Source organism: Pholis gunnellus (genome assembly GCF_910591455.1).
Source record: "Pholis gunnellus genome assembly, chromosome: 19".
Classification (NCBI taxonomy): Eukaryota; Metazoa; Chordata; class Actinopteri; order Perciformes; family Pholidae; genus Pholis; species Pholis gunnellus.
The window spans coordinates 11990711-12010036 of NC_136546.1; the positions used below are offsets into that span (position 1 = coordinate 11990711).

Here is a 19326-nt window from a genome sequence, read left to right on the forward strand (position 1 = left end):
TGGATGATTCATGCTGGCTTAAAGGGGTGGTCGCTGTCTCCATCCTCTCTGGGCCACAGTTTTATGCTGATGGAGGGGAAATGGGAAATGGTTCACCTTTTGTCTATTTCTCATTGTTGTTAAAAGGTCTGTTAAACATTATTTTGAGAGCGCACGTTGACGATACTATCTATGTTACGTTGATCCAACCCGAAAGACCTTATAAAGTGTTGGGTTAAATGAGTCCCATGTACTGAAAACAGTAATAATACAAATTGTCCAGGGTTGCATGTGTGTGTGTTTGCTGTACATGAATGTGTCCTTGTGCAACATGTAGCTCATTCCACCTTTGAGTGGCTCTCAAAGGGGCATCTAAGGTAGAGCTATTTTATCTTGGTGCAGAATAAAGTGGCTAAATGCCAGAGATACTGCAGCAGGGTATCAAGGGTACACGTCTGACTTTGCTTTACATGACGACACACAGCGGGAAAAATATTTACAACAGTCTACTATTTTAAATGTGCAGGTAGGTACAAATCTAAAAAAATCCCAACAGTCTGTAGGGCTCAGACGATGATGGTGCGCTCAATGGGATGCACTCAACAATCGAATGCTGGTGCTCTTGAAGGAAAGGGGTTGAACTAAACCCAAAGTACTCCAGGCAGTCCCATGTACAGACAGGAGTAGTGTGATTTAAAGTTGTTATTAGTTACATGGATTGGTCATGAGACAATAAAAAAAAAAAAAGATTAAAACTCTGCAGGTCTGCTTATCGTGTGTTAAAAAGGAAACAAAAGAAATGCAATGCTTTACTGAATAATTAGCAATAACAAAATATCAAAAACACAAAGTTATCTTTAAATGTACTGAGAATATCCCAGCCTGATACAGCTGGCTACTGAATTTCTGCACACACACACACACACAAACACACACTCAGACATCATGACCTCCCGCTGTACATCCAGGGAACAGTTAACTCTATAGTTCTCTGCGGGAGCCAAACTGCTGAATCAGGTATTCTCTTTGATGTGAAGGGAACAAAAACCATCACACAATATGTGGTACATGCACTGACTATCTGCCTGTAATCCTGTACAGTACAGATTCCAGACTGCAGCTGTATATGAGCGTGTGTGTTCTGTACCAATCTGCCTGGTTGAATTTAAGTCAGTGAACACAATTACAATAATGTTCAACCTATTGAGAGGGCATGTCTGACAGTTTTGGAAATAAGGACATAAGGAGCCCAAAACATACAATAACACTATTAAATTAATACTATATATCATTGTGATGTCAAATAAATATGAAACATATAAAAAATATGCATTTAAGTATCATATACATATAACAAATCAATGCAGTAATTTTGAAGTGATATTTTGTTATGGTCAGCTGTGAGCGCGCATTCCAGCACAGGCAGACGCGAGCACGCGCAGCTGGACGCGCACCTTGCATGGCAGGCAGCCCTCGAAACAAAGAAGACCTGGACCAGGCTGTTTTGATCCGCAGGACGAGGAGTGGGAGAGGGGGAGGGGCGGAGAGGGGTCCAGAGCATCACTTACAGGATGGAGAACCATCTAGGATTTCTTCCCTTATCTCTTGCTAATAAACGGGATGACATCATCCTGAACAAGGTGGAATGAGCTACTGAAAGGGGGGCGTGGTCTGAGCGCCGTGACAGACATGATTGACAAACTGGTGCGCTGATTAAAGGCACAATCATCCATTACCAACGAAGCAACAAGAGGGTGATGTGAACAAAAAAATGCATAGGTTAAAGATAAAATCAGAGCATGTGATATTATCAAATCTTTAAATTGTTTTAATTTTAAAGCACCATCATGTCAGTAATATATAATAATACAATGCACATTTGTGTACATAGCAATATATGCTAAATGCACATACAAATACATTGTAAATTACAGATTTAGACCAAAAATCACAAGCGATATTATGAATTGTCAGTATCCTTGTTCAACGTGAGCTCTGGGAAACTGTTATGGACATGTTTTTATTGTTTTCCAATTATTTATTGATTAATTGATAATGAAAGATATTCTTAGTAACAGCCTTCAGCAGCTTTAAAAATAATCTAAGTAAATGGATTCTCAGAAAGTAGAAACCTGTAACACACCTGCAGTGCCAGTTACACCAAGATGTCCCGCAAACTTAATTGACAAACTTTTTCCTTTTTCTGTGACAGTAAAAAAAAAGAAATCTTTCCTTAAATAAATGCATTACTCGACTTTACTGATTCTCCCTTTGGTCTTCTGTTGGTGTCTCTCTATCTGTCACCAACATGCCAAGACGTGTTCCCAGCCTCCACCTGCGCACAGAAAGCTCCGTCCTGTTGGACTGTAGTGTCTCTTTAAAAGGCGATCCCATGCGCAGGATCCAGGGGGCTGGCCCTTGATCGACTTGCATGCGCGTGTCTGTGTATGTACGTAAGTGTGTGCGTGTGTGTGTACGTGTGTGTAAGTGAGCGCGTGTGTGCGTGTAGCGCTGTGTGGAGAGCAAATCGAGATACAGTAGTAACCCGGAGTGAGGTGGCAGTCTTATTCCACATCGACACTGACTTGCCCTGCGTACATCCAATCGGTCTCTATATCGCAGCGCGCACTTGAGGAGTGAAGGAGGAAAGAGTCAAGATGGCATCTGGAAGTGGCTGTGGACGATCCGGGATCTAGTCTCTTCGGGGTTTTTTTTTTTGGTACCACACAGCACAAGTGACTGGCTGTGGTAGGTATTCCATTTAAAAGCGGAGAGAGCGGATTTATTTCCCAGAGAGATGATGAGCTTTGAGCACTTTCTCCTGCAGCCAGTGGGTGGATTCAGACCCTCGCACCAGGACGGATTTTTGTAAAGAGCTCCTATTGATGAGCAAGTCGTGTTTTATAATGAAGACACGCGTAGGGAGACGAATTGCCTAAATTAAATTCCTTGTTAGTAGTTTATTGTTGCATCATTGACAGAAATAGATTAAACATACGCACTCGCGCTGCTGTATTGTATCTGGTAGGCTGTGTTTTAACTCGGCTCTTACCGAAATGTGTTGGGTTCATTCTTCTGTCTTTATGTCTTCAACAGGCGTTAATAACTAAGTTGCTCGTGGCCCAGTTGGGACTTCGCTGCTGTGGAATAGCAACAAAGGACGGGAGCGCGCATTCATGGGACGCGACTTTGACAGCTCCTCATCTCTTGTCTTTTAACTTTATTACCTGGCAGCGGGGGCGAGATAGTGGTAGGAGATAATGGCCGAGGCTTCGCTCCCTGACCCACTCCCGGATTTGGACGTGGTCATCGACCCAGACTTCGAGCCCCAGAAGCGGCCCAGATCTTGCACCTGGCCGCTGCCACGACCAGACTCCAACACAGCGAAACCGGAGAGCAATGACACAGATATTATACCTGAGGAAGAGGATGATGAAGACGACAACGCCACCCCTGCGGCCATCGGTGTCAATGGCTCGGGCTTGGGGATAGAGGACCAGAGCAGCAACAGCCCCGTGGCCGATGGAGCGCTCTCCTCCTCCGGCCAGGAGAGCGGAGGCTCCCCGCATTCTGCGCACTCCCCGACGGCCACCTCCGGCGCGCTGACCGCCAGCAGCTTAGCTGCCCAGCAGACCCCGAGGAAAGCATCATCTCGCCGTAATGCTTGGGGCAATCTCTCGTACGCCGACCTGATAACCAAAGCCATTGAGAGCGCGCCGGACAAGCGACTGACACTGTCTCAAATTTATGACTGGATGGTGAGATCCATCCCTTACTTCAAAGACAAAGGCGACAGCAACAGCTCTGCAGGATGGAAGGTAAGAGTCGCCCCACTCACCCACGCAGCCCCCCTCCTTTCTCCATCAAAACAAAAACAAAAAGCATGTGGCTTGTAAACCCACTGACGTACACACAGAGACAGACACGTTCACGCGCACACATTTATCCGCGCGCAGTCGCGTTTTTACGAGCGTCTATTTGGAAAGTCTGGCTCTCATTGTACCTCTCATTATCGCTCTAATGGAAATTACAGATCAGTCTGAAAACGTAGAGCAAATGAGGGGAGGGGGGGGGGGGGGGGGGGGGGTCACATCAGGGAGGCATTTAAGATCATTAATCTCTTAAAGCAGCGTCGGATTTGGTGACCTACACATAATGATCTCATAAATTGACCAAAACGTGACATATTGCACTTAATCCCAGACATTTAATAGACAAATAAGGCTGTGGAGTTGTGATTGAAATTGCATCGGATGCATGTCCTTTGTCTTTTTTCATTGGACGTTTCTGGTGAGTTGTGTGCATGATATTCTTCTGAGGCCACAGTCACAGTCACATGGCTGGAATTAGAGCAAACAGAAACGTTGTAACCAGTTTGTCTGGAAACACAGTAGCCTATTTTGAGTGATGCAACCCCATTTAAGGCGGCTACGAGAATGATACAATTACATAAGACAGTTTACTAAAACAGCAGCTAATCCATTAATAGGACAAGGAACTGGATGTAAACAAAACGATTTAACATGCTGTGTGCAAAAGTGTGAATCCTGAAAAGACCTCTGCTAAAGGCATGACCCCGCCTGCAAAAGTACAAATAAATCCATGTGATACACTGTCTTTTTGAGGCTGTGAATACTGAGGTTATAGTCACATCATTGTTTTTGCTATTATATTTAGAGGCTAAATTTCCATCACGCTACTGTATCCACAGTGGGCCATTTGTTATGTAAACCTTGGCAGGGATCTATCTCTTGGGTCAGGTAGGCAACTGCCAAGGTTGCTGATCCGGCCATGGGGGAATTACATAAATACTGGGATGCCGTGAGCTTAGATGAGCGGTAAAGGGGAAAGCTTTTTTTTTTTTTTTTTTTTTAAAAGGCAGTTATCTGGTCACCCATAAAACATATGGGGCCGGAGAGGAAGGAGGTGCAGAAGGTCAGAGAGCAGAGATTAACACCCATCAGAGGCTAAAGGACCAGTTCCATGGGGCGTGGAGCCTATAGGCCATATTTTGTCAGGGCTTCTCAAGTTTTGCTATGTGATATGCTTCAGTGAAGAGCAAAGAGGGAGATTGTGTGTGTGTAGCCCCACCAAGTCAAGGCCGGGTTCACCGTCCCCATGCAGGGCTGTTACTCCTGGAATTTCGGGCATGAGGGCCAGGCTGTCGGTGGTTTAGTGTTACGCATGGTCTGTCAATAAATCTCTGCTGCAGCTCGCAGCCTGTGCCTTTTTTTTGTTTTCTTACAAGAGACTCTTTATCACAGACTAGTTGTTTGTTCTTCAGACTTGTGGCAACACATAGTATCACAAATTAGTCACAGTTTAGGCGAAGCATATCTACCGAGACTTTTCTTTTTGATGACAGATCTCCGCAGCCCCAAACTGACAAGCCGGTCCCTCGGCATGAAGGCCTGAGCCTGTCAAAAGCTGCAGTTAGGTTTTTTTCAAAATAAAACGTGAAAACAAAGACAGCCAGCAGAGCCAGGTGTTAAGAGGACTACCTCTGTGCGGGCACTTTTTCAGAGCCCCTTTGCTCTCCATTTCACTCTCAGAGACTCTTGGGTTTCACCTCCACACAGAGCCGGGTTTGAACACCTACCGTTTCATGCAGCCAGGGCACCTTTGTTGAGGAGATTTGCTTAGCAAATCCGAGTAATCCCCCTGGGTTTCTCTCCCAAGTTCCCACTTACGTCATTCTTTTTCATATCTTTGTCGGTCAACCATTAGCACTTGTAAAAGTTGGTTAAGACAACCAAGCACAACACTAGGACATATTTCATTGCCTTAGATTGCCTTTGACCTAGAGAAGCCACCGCCCAAGCTTTAAATAATAATACAATGTTTGATCATTTACTTATTCTTACATAATTTAATTTCTTTAAATCTTATTTAGGGCTAGGTATTGATTCTCAGTGCTCTCAATTGGCATCCGGTGTCTATTCAGATTCATAATCACTTTGATTTATTCTTTCATGAGATAGTTCTAGGTATACAAAATGTTGCCCATTTTAGATAAATTCAATAAAATAACAAATGATACCCAGTTGCAGTCTTTTTCGTGATAGATTCTTAATTATAGCAGCCATGATAATCAAAATCATTCTTGCATCACTTTTAAGACTTTGGCAGCTTAAGTGTTGGAGCAGTCAGCCTTTTTTTAGTACCACACGTCGTACCAACACAGCCTGCGTTACAGGGGCCGGTCCGGTTCGGAGCTGCTGAAATGTGTGCTAAGAGAAGCTTTGGTATGGCGGAGGAGTGACAAGCTACAACTCAAAATAGCACCTGTAAACACGCCTGTTAGTGTCTGTGTGTCTGTGTGTGTGTGTGTGTGTGTGTGTGTGTGTGGGTGTGTGTGTGTGGGTGTGTGTCTTTCACCTGTGTGTCTTTGCATAATCAAAAGATTAGGTGCACTTGTGTGTATTTGTGTCAACAGGCAGGTGTATTTGTGCGTGTGTGTAAATATTTCTAGCATCAGTGAACCTTGTGCTCTGGTCTTACTTAACCCTGCTGTAACAGGCTCCCTGTTCCCAGCAGCTGCACATCACAGGCCCAGACCGAGTTATGTCACAGTGACACTCCACATAAACACACACACACACACACACACACACACACACACACACACACACACGCGCACGTCTGATATTCTCATTTAAGGTTGTGAGGTTTATGAGGTCACTCACATTCCCGGTACATACAGTTCTTTCTACCTAGATAAAGTTGACCTTTAAAGTTTTTAAACCTGTTATACTTTTACCTTCCAGACAGACATGCTCAGACGTGTACTGAGCATTCGCCCGGTCATGTTCAGGCTTATCACCAGGGTTCATGACATTGAGCCTCAGCTGCGGGTCTAAATGTATGCAGGTGTCTGAAATGAGTTGAACTCATTAGAACTCATTCATGAGATTGTTTTAATCTTTAAGACCCCTAGGGTTGCAACCATAGACTGTATAAGAAGTGGCCGAAGTCATCATGACGTCACCCATTGGTTTGTGGACTTTGTCGTTTTGAAGCCAGGAATTCAACGAAGACAACGTATACGGCTCCGGTAGCGACTTCTAAATGGGACCATCATTTACTAAATGAACATCATGCTGTATTGACGAAGACTTGTAACTAGTGATTGAGAGCATAAACTCATGTTTACAATGTTTACTGAGGGAATAAATCAAGTGAGAAGTAGGGTCATTTTCTCATAGACTTCTATACAATCAGACTTCTTTTTGCAACCAGATGAGTCACCCCCTGCTCGACAGTGGCGAGAAGGAAAGTTTTAAGACACTTCCACATTCGCTTTACTTATCAGAACCAGAGGTTGCCGCCTGTTTGCAAGGAGTCATGACTATCAACATGACGTTGTTGTTTAACATGTACATGAGTCATTACGTGTTATGTTGTTTAACAGCTGGCTATTTGCAGGTAATTCCCATGAACAAGTGACTCATGACCACAAGTGTTGAACACACCTTGTCTCCTTTGATCTGTCACTTTACAAAGAGACCAAATAGCAAAGGTTCATCCATGGCACAACCATCACACACACACAGATACATACACAGTGGGCTGCTGCTTTGCTCTCCACACTTTCCCCCATCTGACATTGTCTGGAGGCGTATGGAAAACAGGCCCCATAAGCCCGCCGGGCATGTTGATTATCATTTTAACGGCCTAGCATGCTGAAAGTGTTTATTCTTAGGGCTGACATTATTTATTGTTCCTATCAGAGCAGGACGGGGTTGACAAAAGAAGGGGCTGCTAAGAAATAAAAAGCATTCATCCTTTCATTGGCTGTCCCTCAATGGGTGAGCTTCATGTGTGATAAGATCTCAGTGTCAGCCACAAATCTTCCTGCAAGACTTGGCTACTCGTGGCTAGAATTCAAACTTGTTCTCATTATCTGAGGGCTACATGAGATACCTGACTAGTAAGGAAATTATTATAATACTGAAGAAAATAGAGATATGCTGGGGAAATAGGAACTGTTTTTATAAATTTGTGTGTGTGTGTGTGTGTGTGTGTGTGTGTGTGTGTGTGTGTGTGTGTGTGTGTATGTGTATGTGTGTGTGTATGTGTATGTGTATGTGTGTGTGTGTGTGTGTGTGTGTGTGTGTGTGTGTGTGCACTCAGGTACTCAGAACGCAATCAGGAGGCCCCTCAGATAAAGCTTGCACCCAAACTGGAGGAACTGAAGCAAAAAAGGCAATAAAAAAGGGGGGGGGGGGGGTTGAAGACAGTAGAAGCAGGAGAAGGGAGGGGGAGCTGAGGGGTAAATTAACAAGCTTTGCTCTAAATTGGTGTATTACAACTGCCCTCTGGCTGTGATTCCCAAAGGAGGGGTCTGTGGTTGTGTGAGGCTAAAGGGCCGATGGGTTATGGGAACACACCAGCTCCAGACACCCCCCCAAGTCTGAATAGTGTCACCCTGAGCAGTCAACCTCTGTGTGGAGGAAAACCCCCAGGCTCTGTTCTAGTTCCATTTCCAATCAATGAACACATTTTTTTTTCTCCAGATGCCTGAGGAGCTTCATCAAGATTTTACATCTGAAAATTACCCCATTTGGCCAAAAGTGTGCCGACACCTGAGCATCACACCCATACAGAATTTCTTGAGCATTTCATCCCAAAATAACTTTCATTAATGTTCAGCGGCCACAGCCTCCATTCTTCCTTGGAAAGCCTTATTCACAACATTTTGAAAACCTGCCAGCAGCGATTTGTGCCCATTCAGCGCATTAGTGAGCATTAGATCAATACCACTCTCATGTCTGTATGGTAAATATGAAGCTCCTGCTAGCCGCCAGTTAGCTTAGCTTAGCACAACGACTGGGAACAGGGGGAAACGGCAAGCCCTGCTCTCGCCAAAGGAGAAAACATCTGCCTGCCAGCACCTCTAAAGCGCTTTAATAAGCACACCATATCTCATTTGTTTAATCTGCACAATAACAGAAGAGTATAACAACGACATACTTTTTGCCATAGTTTATGTCAGCATGTATGCTCCTCTCTCTCTTTTTGTCTTTATATCTTACTGTCTGTCCTGCTGTTTGCATGTGAAAGTGGACACATGATTTGTCAAATTTTCTGTCATAAATATGTTGAAACTAGTCGTTGAAACTTGCAGACAAACAGTAACAGCTTTTCACAGTATTTTCTGTGTCCTCACCAACCCAACCATGTCACACTCCGACTATCTGTTCCCCTCAAAGACACTTCTCAATTATTCAATGTGCTCGGGATGAATTCAGATCACTGTATTAATTTTTAAAAGCTTGTTCTTGGCTAAGGGCTAACCCTCTTTCAGTCTCTCTTTCATCGCTCTAACTCCTCTTTTTCACTACACTCTCTTTCCCTCTCTCTCTCTCACACCATCCCTCATTATTTTTCCTGCCAGCTCCCTCATTTGTCTGCATGTAAAACACTGTGGTGAGCAAAAACAAGCCGTCCCCCTGTAGCTTACTCCTCTGAAGCCCAACTCTTGAAATGAGTTGTGGGCTCTAATGAACGGAGATAAATCTCGGGCCTCTGCTCTTGTTACACTCCATACTCCCTTGATTCCTTCTTGTCTTTTTGTGGCCATCACGGTAACACTGAAGTATTGGCCACACTGTTGTTGTTGTCACTGTGAAAATATGCAGATTGTAAAAGAAATGAATCGTCTTCGATGTGGCCCAGGTGGGCTGAGCTGTTTGCAGATTTTAGAAATGACTTAGAATTGCTACACATGATGATGGTAGTTAAGAGCAGTGTGCCTGAATGTGTTGAACATACATGCGTACCCAGCAAAAGAGAAACCCGCGGTCTCCACATGCCCCTCTGAAACACTTGTGTCTCACGCACTGATTACAAGCTAAAGGTGGGGCTGATTTAACAGGCATTTTGTCTCATGTAGTGTATGTTCTTGAAGTACATACAGTAACTTAAAGGAATAATAAAAAAGAAATTCCAAATGCTTCTTGCCGAGAGTTAGACGAGAAGATTAATACCACTCTCATGTCTGTACGGACAATATGAATCTACAGCTGGGAGACAGTTAGCTTAGCTTAGCATAAAGACTGAAAACGAGTCAATTCAAAGGTAAGTGTCCTTGTAAAACTACAACATGTCGATTTTTTTACGTTTGGACAGAGTTAAGCTAGCTGTTTCCAGTCTATATGCTAAGCTAATCTAACCAGCTACTGTTAACAAACCTTTTTTCTTCACTTGCACTAGAAAGGGTTCATTTTATTAGAAACAGTGCTTCCAATCGAAGCCTGTGTTACTAAGCAAATACGAATTTGTAATATTCAGTTTATTTGTGATAGTGAGCCGGACATGTTAATGCGAACGCTGTAATTTTCCGCAGCCCGCATGACAAAAAATCATAGGTGGAAAATTAACTTAAACTTGTTCATTATAGTATAAAACTGGAGCAGAACTATCACGTTTCGGTATCAAACCAGAGTCTGTTGAATCACCAACATTTCTTATCCCGGTATCAAAGCAGCCTCTCACTACAAAACAATTGTTCAGTAGTTTATACAACATCCGATTACACTGATCTGTTGGAGCCAGATAACCGCAGCAAAGCGCACAACTGAAGTTACAAGAATTCATCAAGAACTGGTGAATAGAAAAACTGGTAGAAATGCACTGAATTCCCTAGAAACACCAAACAAAAAAGGGATATACAGGAAGTAGAGATTTATTTCTAACATCTAGGACAAACACACAACACACCAGCTCAGTATTGCAGAGCAGAGGACTACTGTGGTTTGTCCTGTGGTTAGAAACTAGTCTTTAACTGGAGCACCAGGGCTAATCCTCCCAGCTCCAAGCGTTCTTTTCTGTAGTTGACCCTGACCTTTGAACTCTCTGGAGAAAAGTCAATCAGAGAACAATTTTCTCCAGCAGGATCAATAAATTAAAAAGGGGGCAGAAAAGTTTTAGTGATGTCAGAGAGAATATAGAAATACCAGTTTGACTGGAAAGTCAAATGTCTGTCACTGGAAAGATAAATAAAACATCGAGGAAACGTGCAATTACATGTCGTTCTTAGCCTGGTTTGCTGTGGTCTGTTGTGTTTCGAACATTTTGCACAGCCAGTGTGCAGTTTCACACACTCTTTAGGCTCCAGAGTTACTGGTGGAGGCTCTCCAACCACAGAGACGGCACTCCCAGATTTGATAAGCAAAGATTGAGAGTGCCATCAAGCAGCCAGCCTGCCAGCCACCTGTTCCACCCACAGCCTTTCTATCTGGACACACAGGATTCTCTTGTCTCTGTGAAATCCTACAGGTCAGAGTCATACATGCAAAGCGTGTCAGTTTTCTGGTATGAATTACACAGCTCGAGATGTGTTGCTGTACACATGCTGGGCTCCAATGTTCCACATCCTCCATGCACCATTAAAACATAGGAATGATGTTTTCAGTTCTTTCTAGGCATCTGATAATTGTTCCCATAATTTCCTTGTGGCGATTTGTCTGAACAAAATACTTGTATCCTTGTGTGTGTGTGTGTGTGTTAGCCTTTCAGAGGCCTACTCAGATGTTTGCATGTAGCTGGCAATTTGTAGTCCATTGTGTTAGTCTGCCTCAAGGTCCCACACACGGCAGCCTCTTAGCACTAATCCTACTCTTCATGAAGTCACTATACTATGGCGCTGGACTTCAGAGGTTACGTGCGTGAGTGTATGGGTGTGTGTGTGTGTGTGTGTGGAGGCGGGTTGCTGTGGGAAGAAGGCAAGCCATTGTTGAGCCTGCTTTAGCCATTGAACACCGAAACAGAAAGACGAGGCTGATTGCAGCAGCTGAAGTTACAAAGAGCGCGCGTGTGTGTGTGTGTGTGTGTGTGTGTGTGTGTGTGTGTGTGTGTGTGTGTGTGTGTGTGTGTGTGTGTGTGTGTGTGTGTGTGTGTGTGTGTGTGTGTGTGTGTGTGTGTGTGTGTGTGTGTGTGTGTGTGTGTGTGTGTGTGTGTGTGTGTGTGTGTGTGTGTGTGTGTGTGTGTGTGTGTGTGTGTGTGTGTCTGTGTGTGTGTCTGTGTTTATCGTGATGTGTTCCTTTCTGTTTATGTATGCGAAAAATCTTTTTTGTTGGTGTAGTTAATGTTTTCAACATGGATCAAATGTGAAAATGTCACTGCAAGAGAGGTACAGGGAAAACACGTCAGGGATAGAATTTCAATTTTACAATTTTCCTTTCTCACGTCGCTCTTTAAAAGCTGGAAACCATCTGCTCTGGGACACCGAGAGTTGAAAACTGGATCTGAGATATCGCATCCACTCATTATCTCCCATCTTTTGGTTCGGCCATGCCACACACTTTTCATTAATTAAACCTTTCACATATTCTGTAAAATATCTCAACATCTACCTGATAGATCGGTACATTTGTTTTACTGACTTTCATGGTTCCCAGACGATGGATCCTAATGATTTTGGTGGTACATTGTGGAACTTCTCAACGACTATTGGATGGATTGCCATGAAATTCGGTACACACGTTCATGCTCCCCACAGGATGAATTATAGTAATTTTGGTGATACATGAATCATCTAGAACCAGGTCAACATTTCAGTGTCTATATGCAAAGATGTAGCCTCTATGTCTTGTAGAACTAGCGATGCCTTGAGACCTCCCTCAAATTCATAGATGCCTCAAATACGTATTCCAGCTTTTGACCTTCTGATTACAAAGTAGATAACAGATGTCAGCCACCTCTTTTAACAGATTTGGTTCTTGACCTATGAGAGGATGAGGTAATAAATTACCTTCTGTGTAGCTGTGCAAGAACTTCCACTTTTTCTGTCTCTTGTCATCTTGGGAGGAAAAAACTAGGCCAAGTCACAACCCAGATTAGGAGGTCACTGTGGCTCTGCGGAGCTGGGCCTCCTTCCTTTTCATTACTCCCCTCCTGTCGTCTTATCTGTTATTCTTTATGATGCCTAGGTAAACCTTTGTGTTTGCACACCTGGGTTTTAGAGAGAGTGGGGGAGGGTTGGGGGGGGGGGTGATAAGGATCAGCAGATATGCCTGCAGAGCACATCAGCAGCAGATATGGGTGGATCTAATTAGCATGCACCTATGTGTTTGCTGACAGTGCACAAACGGACTTGACCTTTTAGTTTGTTTTATTGGGGAAAAAAAGAACTTGACACTGAAGAGCTGACAGAAGAATCTTGCAAATGAACCTGAGGTTAAGACCTTGGAGTTAGTAAAAATCTGACTCCGGGGTCGTAGGCAGGGTCATATCTACCTTAAGCTGACGAAGGGAAAGGTCAGAGCTTGAATGCTGGCCGGAGAGAACGGTTTCTTTAGGACCTCTCCCCCACAAACCTACAGTTCCAGTTTGACTTCAAGCAGTCGGAGAGCTGAAAGCAATGAACCCCTTTCAGCTTCTCCCATCTCTTCTGCTCTGTAGAAATTCAACATGAGAGCGTCGCATCGAATGTCCAGGTCTAAAACATAGTTAGTACTCTAAGGATATACGACCAACGTCTACCAGGTAAAATCCTTGGACTAGGTGGGCATATGAAAAAAAAACTCAACTGCGACTGGGGAAATATCCTTGAGCAAGGCACTGAACTATGTTCTTTGAGAGCTTCGTTAAGTCAGGAGCTATTAATGTTAATAACAACATTCGTACCTTCGTTTTTACACTATATTTGCCCCTTATAACGTAAGTCTGTGATTTTAGGCTGCACTAAACAACTTGACTTCACTCAGATGAACCTCCAGAGTGGCCAACAGCTTCCTGGATATGAAAGGGATTTTGCATTTGCAAATGGTGCAGTGTTATTAGAGAGCTCATGCACGCAAAGGTTAAAAAGGCACGAACTTCTTTCTAAGATATAATTACTGAAGACTTTTCATGCTGACTGAGACAGCTGAATATGATCTCTTTTTGGACATTGAAAGGAAAATGCTGTATGAATAGTTAGAGCACTCTGTGGCAACCATTAGTGAATGCATGTTGTAGCAGACTTCTCTCTTTGCTTATCTTTGTTCTTCTGTCCGTCTCCGCCTCTCACCACGTGCCAATGCCTTTTTTTCATCTGATGCGGGTAGCTGGGCAGAGAGAATGCCATGCAGTGAGTGTGTGTTTGTACGTGTGTGTGTGTGTGTCTGGGACTGTGCGTTTCATTGCTTATGGGGGCATGAAATCGGTCCAAAGCCCCAAGGCACATTGAGCACCGCTCTGCCCAGACACAGAGCCTTCCTCTCTGCTTTACACACTCTCCCTCAGCCCTTCCTACGTCTTCACCCTGGTGATGTGTTTGTAGGCATTATGGGTGAATGCATGTGTGATTCCTCTCAACTTGTAGCTCATCCCTCTGTTCCCACGGGGACCTTCATCCCAACCAGCGAGCCATCTGTCTATCAATCACTTAGTCCCTCTGTGCAGTTGAGGAGAGTAACCGATACCCAGAGACACTGACCCTTAGACCAGAATGCTCTCAAAATGGCTCCACGGCAAGGAATGCCGAATACACACATGTGCATTTGGAGGGAAGCAAGCATGAATTGTTATTCATATGTAACATGCGTCCATAAAAGTGGAGTAACACACAGTCAAGCACTTAGCCAGGGAGATATTCATGAGTGCAAGTTTCTTATTTCCATGCTCTGCTCCTGGCATTTTAATTTAGGGGGGAGGGCTTTGTGTTTATTATGAATATATAGGCATGTGTGTTTGTGTAGTACTATACACAGAGGGGGCAGGGCTAATGCAGGGGAAAGCCCTGGCCTCAGCTGTTGTTGTACATGTACCCCCCCCCCCCCCCCCCCCCCCGATATATTCCCTTTCCCTGCACAGTAAACCTTCTCTCCTACTTCCCATTCTGGAGCAGGCCTTCAGGTCACCGTGACGTGTGAGGACTTAAAGCAACAGAAATGAGAAAAAGAAAGTGGGCCTCTCGCCTTCTCCTCGTCTTTGTCTATCTCCCTCCATTTCTTCTGTCATTCCCTCAGCATATTGGTGGTGGGGGATGGGTATGTACAGTGCTGGAGCTCATGTGATCTGGCTGGAGAGTCAAGCGAGCAGTCCCACCCTGGTCCACTTACTATCTATGTAAAAGCTTCTACACATACTAATGGAGACTGTAACCGAGGATGATTACAGGGATAAAGGAAATCTTCTGAAAGTTCTACACAGTTTTAAGCCAACATGTCGATGATACAAGATTATTCTGAGTTGTATTCTGAGTTGTATGTTTAATAATCATACAGAAGGGGATTATAGAAGTGGAACAGAATGCATATAGTAGACAGAAGAAGTTATGCATTTTGAGCGACGGTCACCTTCTCTCAACTCTTTTTGCTTTATCACCAGCAATAACACAGTGCTATCTACACCTGCAGGCAAAAGAGTCAAGTTCAGGCACACTCTTTTTTTTGATTGCCCAAGTGCATTCTGGGAAATGTAGGGAAAAACTAACTCCAACAGATGTAGAAATATCTGCAATAGGCTGATATCGATCAGTATATCGGCCTGGTCGATTTATTGGAGTGCATTGTCAGCAGCTGACCCACAGATATGCACAGTCGCTGCCTGGCGCGTATGTTATACATGACACTTGTTTACTAAATCACACACTGGGGCAAGAATATGCCGCCATTGTTTGGTTCCGTGTTAAAAAGTAAAGCCGGCGTAACAGCATCTCTTATTTATAGCAGTAATGCAGAATCCCTGTGTGAAAACGGGCTTATAAGACGCTCCGGTATGGTCCCGCCCCCTTGTATCATGGTGAGGCCGCTCTGTAATGGTGCAGAGTTGAAACTGGAGGGTCACACCAGCCCTCTCACTTTCACTATACAGTCTAATTATCCTGGACACCTCGCTCTGGAGAGACCTTAAAGTGCTGCTCATCTTTTTTTTCTTCTTGTTTCAAGTAGCCGGGTCAATATTGGTCAGGAATCCATTTTCATATGAGCACTTCAGTCAAATTATTCATGAAGACCCATCGCCCCTGATAGGCTCAGCTGAAAAGAGGAAGGCGAAGGGGGGGACGCCATGTATGGACCACCAGTATGAGCCAGACCTGCGCTGACCACTGTATCCTCAGGGATGGATTATCACTGTGCAGTGACATCACTGTGTGGTTGAAAGGCTTTTAGTCTGATTAATGTACAGTGTGTTTGTGTGTCTGTGTGTGCATCAGGATGTGTGGACCAGATACAAATCTGGATTGTGAGTGTTTTTGAATGTGAATATATGTAAGCGCCAATTTATGGTTCGCCTTAGTGCATGCATGTCTGCATGTTTAAATGATTTGAATCCCATCTTGTCCCTGGGCATCATATTATACCTTTTTGTCTTCCCTCTACTTCTCATAATCCATCATTTCCAGAGAGTTGGCTCTTTTGTTGGGGCTGTATAAGCCTCCATCTCTTTAAATATGGGTTAGTGTGCCTCACGCTGCTTCTCTGCACCTCCCCGCTGCCCCCTCTTTTTCCTTCAGTTTGGCTTTCTTGGCTTTTTTATTGTCTCGCTTTTGAGACTCTTTTTCCATCCGCAGTTTGTTGCCACCACAGCAAAGCGAGGACACATAGAACAGAGAAGAATGTAAATTCCTTATCTAGGTTGGATTTAAAATCGCTTATGTAAGGTTTTCTCTTAGAGCCTGCAGTCAGTTGGCTGCAGGTTGAATTTTCCATTTCGCTTGGTGCCAGGGATGCCCTCATCCTCTCTGTGGTGGCATCATGCTGTCAAAGGTGTTTGTTTGTAAGTGTTTGTGTATAAGTGGTGTGCGTGTGTAGAAAGTGCATGTTGTGTGTAGTTTGTCGTCTGTGTGTGTGTGTGTGTGTGTGTGTTTGTGGGCGAGAGTTATTTCTGTATCTTTGTCTTCAGGCTGTGTTTAGATGAGCTCAGTGTTACTTTTATTATTCTCAGTCTCAGACATCTGCAGTAAGTCATGTACACTTTTGTTGATTGTTTTATTTGGCACAAAGTCCACCTACATGTATGACTTCTTTGTGTAACAACAAAGTACAAATAAGACCAAATTAAATGCAAATAAGTAATTCCGCATGAACAAAGCAATAAAAAAGAGATCTTAGGAGACTAAGACCACAACTACCGATTACTCAACTCATCGACAAAGAGATGGAAACCAAAAAGACTTTCGAGGAATTCGAGCATTTCTAAAGTTTAATTACATGTTGTGACTGACTTTCATACAAGTCAGGGGGGGTCATGAAAGCAACTTCAAGCTCAAGTAAAAACATGATGATGATCACGACCTTGAGTCACGAGGTGTTTGGGAAGCGGCAGCAATAAATTCTGCCGCTTTAGATATTTTTGAGTGTCTCTTAATGAGGTGAAGGGGTTGTTTTAGAGAGCAGACTTCTCCGGCTCAGAAAAGGCTAGCCTGGGCCTCGGGCTGTGAAAGGAGCAAGGACAAATATGGGGCACTAATCCACTCTTTAACATTAGCCAGTATTAGCCTTCATCTGTCTACTGTTATCGCGCCATAAGACACTGACGCTGAGAGCAAACAAGGAAGGAAACACCGTCTGTCTGAGCCACATTTTGCCTCCAAACTTTGCCTTTCTATTTTTTGTCTCTCAGCCTCCCAAACTCCCTTCGGTCTCTTTCTTTCGCTCGTTTTCTGTGATTCTCATCTGTCAAGCTCGCCCTTTCTGTCTACGTCTCTCTTATTCTCTCTGCCCCTGTATGATTACTGAAAACTGTATGGAGACAGTGCAAGAGCTCCGCGGAGAGCAGCAGATGCCATTGGCTGGCTGGCACTCCACCCCCACTCGTGATTGGCCGCAGGCCTCAACGTAAGATTCAATCAGCTGGGTGGAAGTGTATGTAGGTCAGTGTGTAGCGATGTGAGCCTTCTCTCTCTGTTCCCCTCCTCCACCACCTCAGCCGGCTGTTGTGTTAATTGGCCATGTTCCAAGTTTCAAACCCAGAGAGACTTGAGGCAAGAGAGGAAAGGGGGAATAAAGCAGGGAGGTTAAAAGAGGAAGGGAAGTTGAAGAGGCGAGGGGGAGGAGAAAGAAGAGGGCAGAGGAGCGTAGGTGGGGGAAGGGAGTGATTTAGCATGGGGTGCCCTGTTGCACTCAACAGTGCAATAGTACAGTGTGTGTCAGTCAAACACACACACACACTATCCAAACAGACAACTCCTGGCGAATACAGCAGTGCAGGGTATTTATTTTCTCTCTGTTTGAATGTGCAAAGAGATGTGGTAGAGAGGGAAAGGGAGGATAGAGTATTATGAATAAAAGGCGGCATGAACGACAAAAAAGGTTTTGTTGTTGGTTTTCTACCATTTCAAACTCTTCATTTCACTAGTTTAGCCCGTGAGTTTCCCCGCTACTGGCTCCTCACCCAGACGCTGATCCCGGGGTGTCCTCACAGACTTGTAGACCCCAAAACGGCATAGATAGAGGATCGTTTGAGTATCTAATTTGCTAGGTTGTGACTTTGTGGACACTAAACCCATTGATACACACGGCCATCCGGCCAGACCTATCCCACACGCCCTATTCCAGCTTTTAAAGTGAGTGTGCCGCCCAAGGAGACGCTTGCTCGGCACCGCTGTACTCGGCTACACCAGTGAATAATTCACGCTAACCCAAATTCTTCTACAGTGCTTACTCTACCCCTAAGTGCTCCCACACAGACGCAGAAACACACACAGACTCGAGCACCCCCCGTAAGTGGCGCTCCCAAGGCGTTGCCCATAGTAGTCTAACCCAGACAAGCAGACTGTGAAAAGCAGACAAAATAAAGTCTTGTACACTTCACTTTACTACTCCCTCTGCAGCAGTGTCTGTCTGCATACTTCACATTAAAAGCACCCTACAGCAGTTTGTGTTCTCTGCAGCCCTCCCTTTCTATGTCTGTCTTGTCTCTCTATCTACACATCTCGCCCTTTTACACCCTCCTGCATTTTCACTTTTTTTAATAGGAACCCGTCATTACGTACAGTCGCACTCATTGCATTGCAGAGGAAGCCCTGCCCGCATGAGGTGAAGTACATTCCAGCCTGTCTGGCTTTGCTCGATTTCCTTTTTTAAATATCTTTTGTCTGTCTTCTTCTCACTCTGCACTAGCTTTGAACTTATTTTGGTGGGTGTAGGTGGTTTTTCCCCATCCATCCACAATCACACACACAATCACACACACACACACACACACACACTGGGTGACTTTAGCCTGACTTTACTCTCTTACTCAGCCAGCCACTGACCCACTTAGTGTGGAATAGAGCACCAGACAGACGGCAGGTTTTTTACTCCAGGGCACTCTGGGAAAAATAAGGTAAAAACAACAAAAGATGCACATGCATACATACTCACATGCACACAATGCACGAGTTTACTCAGAGTCTGATCATGCAGACGATGG

At 44.3% G+C, this 19326-nt stretch overlaps 1 protein-coding gene across 2 annotated transcripts in view; it reads left to right on the forward strand.

Moving 5' to 3' along the window:
- The first annotated feature begins 2584 nt into the window (after positions 1–2584).
- Positions 2585–19326, forward strand: part of foxo3b (forkhead box O3b) — a 38322-nt gene continuing 21580 nt past the window's right edge. For both annotated transcript variants that reach the window (XM_079180064.1, XM_079180065.1), the window contains exons 1-2: positions 2585–2727; positions 3076–3797. In XM_079180064.1, the coding sequence (XP_079036190.1) occupies positions 3240–3797 (558 nt within the window). In that variant the 5' untranslated portion in view covers positions 2585–2727; positions 3076–3239. The remainder of the gene's footprint in view (positions 2728–3075; positions 3798–19326) is intronic.